A 9,329-nucleotide genomic window follows, 5' to 3' on the forward strand; every position below is an offset into this window, starting at 1 on the left:
ATCTTTCAAGATCACAAAAGCACTACTAAAGCGACCAGTCATATTCCAAATGACTTGTACACTTGTATTCCAAGTCTTCTGAAGCTTCATGATAGATTTAATTGAGAAACAGACAGAAAAATAAGTCATTATTGGCCCTCAGATTTCCAACTATTTCCTTTCTGTTGTCCATGTCAAACCAAAATGGCTCTCACCTTTTTTTGCAAGATGATATCACCAATTTGGGGAGCTGTAGTCTTCATGGATGTTGATTTGACTCTGCTGCCATCTTTTGGTCAAAACGCGATTGAATTTTTAAAGATGTTTTGATTGTAAACAGGATCCTTTTTTTTTTTTTTTTTTCTGGAGTTTGTGCAGATCGTGATCATAATCGTCGTGATGACTGTGATGGTCGTGGTGGTCGTGTGCCTGCTCAACCACTACAAACTCACCACATGGTCGTTCCTGAGCCGCGCTAGTCAGGCACAGAGTCAGGATCTCTCTCTGCAGCCGGTAAGACCCTGTCACACTCTCTCTGCACTAACCACAGCAGCACCAAGTGATTAAACACTTTGACAACCTTCTGTAAGCCCTGGACAGGAATAAACAAAAAATGTATGTTACAGGCGAGGCCTAAAAGTTCATATGAAGTTTCATATGAAACGCACAAGTTGCCAGCAATTTCCTGTCTCTGTGCTGTCTCCATGAAACAATAATCATGTTTTATTTATATAGAAGCTTTCTAGAACCAAATGTAACTATACAGAGCATGATGAGCAAATAGGAAACAGTATGATGAGCAATTAATTACAAGAAGCAGACAAATCAGAAGAAAATAAATGGATATGGCATGGGAACAGATGTAAACAACATACAGCAAATGCAGTGTAGCATGAAAACAGGAAACCAAAATTATCAGAATATTTCTGTAAATCAGCAGCAGAATGAAAAATGTATAATCAAAATGTCATGAGTAAAACAGAGATATTAGAATTTTCAACAGTTTTCCAGAGTCAAGGAGCAGCAAAGCCCATGAGGATCATCTAAACAAGTGAATCAGCACCTAAAATCATCTTAATAAGGGCTGAACAAATAGGTTATTTTTATTTTATTTATTTATTTTTTATAAATATAAATAAAAATAAATATTTTTATAATGCTAGTATTTCTGATCTATGTTCATTTATGACCGTATGTGAACTTTTAGATGTTTTAAATGTTCCTTTTAAATTATGAGAAATTATAAAGTATTTAAGTATTTATAAGTATGTTTTTATATATATATATGTGGTCAGCACCTAAAATGATCTTATGTCTAAATCATAAACATCAGAGTTCCTTGATATGTTTTTCAGGCTGAGCCGTGAAACATCAATTTCTAATACTGAATAGATGAATTTTTCACCTGCTGTGTCATCTCTAAGCCTTCTTTGATATATCTTATGCGGGTGTGCTTTTATCTTGGAAAACAAGAAAACAGCAGGGCCTAAAAGTCTCTTGAGTGGGGTGTGTGTGTGTTTACTTCTGGAAAGGTCTTATTTTTGTCTAATCCAAAATAACTTGCAGCAGTGCACTGAGCTGATGAGACGGAGCACTGCATGTGTGGGTGTCTCATCTCACCCCAGGGATGAATTTCAGAAAGTTTGCACAGTTTTTAACCAGGCAGACAGCAGGAAATTAATCATACATCATTTATCTTACTTCAAAAATACAAGTCATTGTCGTGCCCTAAATGTTATTGAACATGCTGTGGAGTGCAAGAGGTTTTAGTTGTTCATGCTATGGGTGACTGCACAGAGAATTTTCATGGAAAACTGAATGCTGCATTAGGACATATTACATCTTACTGGATGCACTACATGCAATAAATTTAAAACACAATATATATTACTCCTTTAGAAAGGCAGTGTGCTTTGGAAGAGACACAATGGAGATGTCCCTTATGAGACCAGGGCATGTTTATTACATTCAGCAGTTCTGTCTAGACGCCAGTCAAACTCAGACACACGCAGCCCACTGCAGCACCCGGGAGAGACTGCTAAATGACTGAGACTTTTCATTTTCATTCATGAGGGAACGCGAGGGGGAGGGAAGCCAGCGATGTCTGGGAGAATGTTTCTTACTGGTTTTGTTTAGGTTTTTTAATTAGAATGGATACATGTAGCCACAGAGCATTGTTAGAGTTTAACAAATGGGCTCTGTCTGATTCTTTTCTTGTATTTCTTTTATTTTGTTACTGTACTTTTTTGCATTTTATTTTTATGTCTATGCAATTTTAAATATGGATATAATTAGGATTTAACATGGTTATTTATTTATTTATTTTACGTTTTATTTCATTTATATTTTATAGTTTTTATTTTATATTTTGTTTGTTTAATGGTTTTAAATGTCATTTATGCAATTTACATATGGATATATGTAGGCACAGAGCATTCTTCATTCATCATGATTCTTTTTTCCTTTTATTTATTTTGTTATTTTATGTACTTTTTGCATTTTTAAAATGTCCATGCCATTTTAAATATGGATATAATTAAGGTTTAACAAATGGGATATTAATTGATTTTTTATTTTATTTTTCAATTTTTTACTATTAATATTATTTATTTATTTATTTATTAACTTTTTTTAATAATGCTATTTGGGTTAATGATTTTGGAACATTTCTAATCTTGTCATAAAATGTTCATTTATGACAGTGGGTGAACTATATTTAGACACTGATTTTAGATGTTCCTCTTTAATCAGTGATTAGTTGTTAACAAAAAATATTGCATAGTTATTACGTAAAATGTTTCAGTATCAATATTATGTGATATTTATGGTAGACTATGCTATCTTAAAATTCTGAATATTATATCTATGCATTTTTTTCTCCTTGTTTGTAGGAAGGTTCTCTGTGGCCATCAGATAATGGGCTGAGACAAGGAGCATCTGAGGTAAGCTGAGTGTTTGTGTGTGTGTTTTCAGTCCTATACTCTAAGGACCTTGTTTCAAGTGTTGTTGTTCTCCTTGTATAAATGGCATGTCTGCCTGTAACAAGCAGTGAAGTCTCCTCAAGTGTGTATCGTCTTTGTGCCATTGTGTGTGCCTGTGCCTCTCTCAGTGTAGGCGTATGTGAGGGAGGATAGTCTCTGAGACTGCGTCTGTGAGTGATAGCACTAGTATAAAATATAATGTGTGGAGAGAATACATGCATATATATTCATTGTTTGTGTGTGTGGTGGCGGTGTGGGGGGTTGTCTCTCTCACCGGGATGCAGCCTCTCAGCAGTTCATTAATCTCTCACCCTCCTCTGGCAGTGTCTAGACGGTCGTCTGAGAGGCCAGACACTCAGGGTCTATCTGTGTAAATTGCCTCCCATCAGCCCCAAACTCTCTAATGTATACGTGGCCCCTGCAGTAATGAGACTGATCTCATTGGCCAACTGATATGTAGATTTCACTCACATGAAGGATATTTTATCAGCTGCACATTAGCATACTAATGTCTGGACTGGGGACCATTTAAGTTTGGAGTTCTGGTGAGTTTATATGGAAATGAAAGAGTCACTATTTAGCTGTGTGGATGTGTCATGAGTAGAATACAGTTTTGTTGAACGAACACACTTTTGTCTGCTGAAAAACCAGGTTTATGTGGATGTAGTTCTAAGGCATCTAGTAGTTCTCTCTGGGCATCTAGACTCTTTCTCCGTCATACAATGTCTTATATGTGGTGTAAGGCTGAGTGATATAGCTTAAAAATTTATCAAAATTTTGTTTGCTTTTTAAAAATGTCTATATAAAATTATGTAATCATAATTATAAATGTGTATGTATATGTGTATATATATATAAATATATATATATATATATATATATATTGCTTAAAAGTGTGTTTAATTATACCGATAATATAAGATAATTAATTTTTAATTATCTCATAAGAATCTGTCAAGAAAATAATATCTGTATATTAAAAATAATACTCGTAAAAATATGTCTATATATATATAAAGAGATATCTAGTCTGAAATGTGATTTATTTTTTTATTTTTTGTGTGTGTGTGTGTGATTTATATCATTTTATTTTATATTATCTTTATTTTATGCACGAATAAGTAGAGTAGTATTTAATTATTGATTCATTGATTCATTCTTTCATTAAAGTGCCCCCATTATGCCATTTTTAAGGTTTCTAATATTGTTTTGGGAGTCTCCTACAATATAAGTTTACATGCATGCAAGGTCAAAAAACACTTCCATTTTCTCAAAATATGCATTTAATATCACCTCATTTTCCAACAATTCTCAAATGATTCATTCAATGCAGTTCTTAGATTCAGTCTCTCTAAACCCCTCCTTTCCGTGAGCCTACTCTGCTCTGATTGGTCAGATGGCCCGGTCTGTTGTGATTGGTCTACCGCGTACAGTGCGTGTCGGGAACAATACACCCATTGCCATAGTTCCATATTTTGAACGCTCGATAGAAAATATAAACATCTATTATTTATCATACTTACAGGTTGTGATTCAGTGGAGCCAGCTGGTCCAAATAAACTGGAAACTGAGCCATCTTTCAAGACCCAGCGTTTTGTGAATCCCGCATTAAACTCCCCGAGATTTCAGCTTTACAACTTTGCAGATCGTTTACGTTCACATACAGCTACATTACACACTGCACGAAAGACAATATTCGAAATGGTGTAATAGGGGCACTTTAAACATGTTAAATGCCACACAGTAAATTGAGGGATGTTGCAAACAAATCATTAAACACAAATCGTGTTTCTTGGAATGGGCAGCTATGAAAAACAGAAAACTGCCATAACGTTTTATATCCACCAGTAATACTTAATGTATTAAATTATACCCAAGTTATCAAAGGTCTAGGCTGGCAACTGTAAGGTTGTGGGTTCAAACCCTACAAGGGACAACCCTGCAAGGAACTACCACCATTGTGGCATTGAGTTTTGCATACTAGCATTTCATGGCTCTTTATTGGATCCTTTAAAGGTAAGATGACATGTTCTCATTTTATTTCTTGCATTCCCTCTCTTCTCCTCTGCAGGTGGTATATGCTCCTCAGCCAAGGGACCGCTTCACCGCACCCACTTTCATGCAGCACAACCGCTTCAGACGTTTCCAGCCTACATATCCGTACCTGCAGCATGAGATCGATCTGCCGCCCACCATCTCGCTGTCGGACGGAGAGGAGCCACCACCGTACCAGGGTCCCTGCACACTGCAGCTAAGAGACCCCGAACAGCAGCTCGAGCTCAACCGAGAGTCGGTACGCGCCCCGCCTAACCGGACCATCTTCGACAGCGACCTCATTGACATGCACAGTTCAGGGGGTGGAGGTGGGCCGCGGCCTCCCAGTAGCAACTCTGGGATCAGCGCGGCCAGCTCCAGTACCCATGGACGCATGGAGGGCCCTCCGCCCGCATACAGTCAAGTAATTGGGCAGCAGTCGGGCATCGTACTTTACCTCCACCAGCACAGCAATAACCCGCCCATCCCCGTCACTGTGCAGACTCCGCCCAGGGGCCGGACAGATTTAAACAGCCCAGAGAGCACAATAGCTCTGAGCAAAGGCCAACAAAGGGAGGAGCTAGTGTGAGGGGGTGGGGCTAGCACACGTTTGGGCAATTGCGATCACTCTCCACCCATAAAGGGAATGGGTTCTCCCTCTTGACACTCCCGTGCACAACAGCGCTTAATGTTTTCGTGACGAAAGTGAAACCATGTGTTTGTTTTTTTTTAAATAACAATATGGAGCTGAGCTTACGAAAGAAAACATTGCATTTGTTTTCTCAAACCAGCTGCGCTAAAACTGGGGTTTATGCACTGCCCGGAGTCTCCCACCTTTATTGCTCTGTATTACTTCTGTATAGCCGACAAATTTAGAGAAATTTATTCGCGCACAAGACAGGCTTTTTGTTGTTGTTGTTGTTCTTGTTGGTTTTATTGTTGTGTTCCTCTTGAATGCCCCCCCTCCACACGTGATATACTAGCTGTGTGGATAGAATTTTTTTTTTCTTTTTTTTTTTTTTTAATTCAAAGACCGAGATCTGTGCAGCATGAACAAAACAAATGCATAAAAGGGTGTTTTAAGTTTACCATATCATGCCTTTTTGCACTTTTGTTTTTGAGTCAAAACTGATAAACGGAATGATCCTATAAAATAATCCAGTTCTGTATTTTTTTTTTTTGACAACCCATCAGTCACTAATTGTTCACATTTTCCACCTCCACCTTACAGCTGATAGCAGAACATAGACATTCTGAACAAAACAAATGCATAAAAGGGTGAAAATCCAAATCCTAGTGCCAAGGTTTATGAGGAAGGTGTCATAGGGGCGTTGACTGTCTTAAAGACTTGTTATACATTTAAATCAAAACCCTTTTCTGAACTTTGCACTATTGTTTGATAGCAGAACATAGACATTCATTGGCATAATCTTCTAATCAAAATGCCAGTGTGTTCAAAGGATTTTAAAAACCCTGTTTTGCATGTTGTATAATCTAGTCCCCAACAAGAATTAATCAGGTTTAAAATGTGGTGAAGTCAAGGGCTAATGTGATGGGCATTTTTGAAAATACCTATTTTTACCCAGCAATCCTCTGTCCTGTTGCCTTTGCTTTCACTCTGACACCGGCCAGAGTGAACCTGACCCTGACACCAGCTGCTGCCCAGCACGCACCAGAGAGAAGTCTGGGAATGGGGTAGTGGGGAAGGGGGGGTGATATGTGTTTACTGTTTGTACTGTCGTTTTCGTGTAGCTCCGATCATATGCTTCAGTGCGAGCTTTCTACCGGAGGGAAGTGATCTTGTCTGTCTTCAGCACAAGAAAAATCTCTGATCCAGCCTAAAATAACCTTGATCTAAAAGAGGCACAGAATACAGAGAGTCTGCTCTACTCTCATCTATCCTCACCACTGACACTTTCAGCCGCTTTCACAGACTCCAGCTGATCTGTGGTCAGTTGGCTGGTGGCACGGTTGACATTTTGCCTAAAAAATCCTCACTTCACTAAGAGATCTGAACATGTTATAAGATATGCTTTTTCTAAGGAGTTCCTTATTCTGATCATCTCTCTTTTTATTATTATTTTTAATATTATATATTGATTTTAAAATGTGTATATAAAGGGAGACATTAATAATGTTATTTTCCTTAAAGACATTAGTAAGAAACTATTATATATTATCTTTATATATTATCTTTATTATTATATTATCTTAAATATAATTATATAGACTAATATATATATATATATATATATATATATATATATAAAATTTGAAAATACCTATTTTTACCCAGCAATCCTCTGTCCTGTTGCCTTTGCTTTCACTCTGACACCGGCCAGAGTGAACCTGACCCTGACACCAGCTGCTGCCCAGCACGCACCAGTCCTGAACACTGAACTCTCTTCCTGTCCATATGTGTTCCTCTTATTTGCCACGTAGACATACAGTCAGGAAATCTAAGATCCGTACACTTCAGAGCGGCTCTCTGCATTCAGTTTAAGCTTGGGTGTAGTTGATCACAATCGTTTAGGCCCAGATATAGGATGTTGCTCTTGAATCTGGTCCAGAGGTAGAGAAAATCTAGAAGAAAGCCCAAAGACTCTTACCAGTTAGTGCACATGCATCCCTTTAATAGGGAGACTGAAGACTGAGCCTCTGTTTTTAGTCACCACTGAATCTGCCAATGACAGATGGACATGTGAAAGGGCCATGGTGATTTATAATTTTTTTTTTTTTATACTTTTTTAAGTTTAGATTTGTTCACTGGGGATTATGGTCAAAAAAAGTTTTCAAAAGCAACACACTCACCTTTATAAGCTACTCTATTTGTACTCGGAATGTTAGAGTCGGCCAATCAAAATGTGTTTGAATGCTTTCATTACATGTCTGTGTTAGTTGGCTTTATTATTATTTTTTCTCTGCTCATGGTGGAATTTTTTTTTTTCATGGACAGAAATTATGCCATCTGGACCTATGTGCTCCATACCAGACTAAACAAACACTCTCCTTTTCTATATTTAGAATAGTAGAACCACAACAACTGGACTTTTTAAATCCTAGCAGTTTCAACCTCTGGCAAAAATGATGGAATAACCACACTTAGAGGATATTCACACACATTTATTCTTTTAATTTATTTATTTTTACTTTATGGCAAATAAATGAATCACAAAACTATTTTTGTTTAATAGCTGAACATTCTGGTTTCGTGAAATATGAACTCAAACAAATTAATGACGACCTGAATTCTTTGAGGCATGCGCTTTACTAATGAAACACAATATTCTCCATTAAGCTGGTTCCAACTTTCACGAACAAATAGCAAAACAAATTTTCCACCATGATTTTCCAGTCAGATTGAGATCTGGAATGTTTGTTGACTTTCCTGAAAAAAAAAACCTTTTCCACACAGTAATTTGCTTTAGAAATGTACTTGATGTGGGAAACAATTTGCTATTAATTAAAATAATTTCATTTGTTTGTTTCACAAAGCCGGAATATTATAATATTATTAAACAATAACATTAAAAAAAATGTAATTACTGTATATAAAAATAAAAAATTATGCTATCATTTTTGCCAGGGATTGTAGGCTAGATTTTAGAATTCTAGAATCCTATCACATTTAGATTCTAGCTGATTTAGAATGTAATAACCCTAGAATTTTAAAATTATAATTCTAGAATCCCATCACTTTTATAACTCTAGATTCCCATCAAAATGGCTAGTATTGGATTCTTGAATTCCAACAGCTCAGCTAGATATAGAATAGAGTCGCTTGAATGGTGTCTAGATGCTCTTGTCTTTCAAGCACAGACTTTAAAAACTCACAACTTCAGAAACATATTGCAGAGCCTGAGATGAGATGTTTCTCTCAGACCATCTGCGAAGATTAACCAAGACTACAAAGAGCGAGAGCACAATGTCACTGCATTCAGAACTGTATTGGATTTAAGAGCCCTTTCTCTGTTACCTGGCCGTCTGTTCTTTTCACTGGCCGTTTTCAACGCTTTCATTAGACAGTTTGCTGCTCCCGCCATTGCTGCTGCTGCTGCTGCTATGCTGCTTCTCTTCTTCTGCACTTTTTGTTTTGCCTGTCTGTCCATCCTTGCACCATCCTGGTAAATGTTACCACAATTTGTTTCTGTCTCAAAGGAAGAGCTTTCAGATGTTTTCTACTGTCTAAGGAGTTTGCATGTTACTCGAGCTGAATCTGTGCCTATCGATCGTGTTGTTTTTTTGAGCGATGTAGGAACCCACTTGCACTCTAAAAGTTCCCACCTTAGCTGTGCCTCACTTCCAATGGTGCTTTCTTCTTCGGTCTAATGTTTT

General features: G+C 37.2%; 1 protein-coding gene across 1 annotated transcript; it reads left to right on the top strand.

Moving 5' to 3' along the window:
• The first annotated feature begins 348 nt into the window (after positions 1-348).
• Positions 349-6,378, top strand: LOC107723105 (low-density lipoprotein receptor class A domain-containing protein 4-like). The gene is made up of 4 exons (XM_016531620.1): positions 349-492; positions 2,871-2,921; positions 5,032-6,070; positions 6,272-6,378. Exons 1-3 carry the CDS (start codon positions 379-381, stop codon positions 5,581-5,583), a joined length of 717 nt encoding a protein of 238 aa, XP_016387106.1. The 5' UTR covers positions 349-378; the 3' UTR covers positions 5,584-6,070; positions 6,272-6,378.
• The last annotated feature ends 2,951 nt before the right edge of the window (positions 6,379-9,329 follow it).

Source organism: Sinocyclocheilus rhinocerous, unplaced genomic scaffold (genome assembly GCF_001515625.1).
Source record: "Sinocyclocheilus rhinocerous isolate Xijiao unplaced genomic scaffold, SAMN03320098_v1.1 scaffold5110, whole genome shotgun sequence".
NCBI lineage: Eukaryota > Metazoa > Chordata > Actinopteri > Cypriniformes > Cyprinidae > Sinocyclocheilus > Sinocyclocheilus rhinocerous.

Excerpts from the sequence above, each read along its gene's own strand:
- LOC107723105 (XM_016531620.1), top strand. The coding sequence starts at position 379 with ATGACTGTGATGGTCGTGGTGGTCGTGTGCCTGCTCAACCACTACAAA. Across the intron at positions 493-2,870 it reads AGGATCTCTCTCTGCAGCCG|GAAGGTTCTCTGTGGCCATC; the intron begins GTAAGACCCTGT and ends CCTTGTTTGTAG. Across the intron at positions 2,922-5,031 it reads TGAGACAAGGAGCATCTGAG|GTGGTATATGCTCCTCAGCC; the intron begins GTAAGCTGAGTG and ends TCTCCTCTGCAG.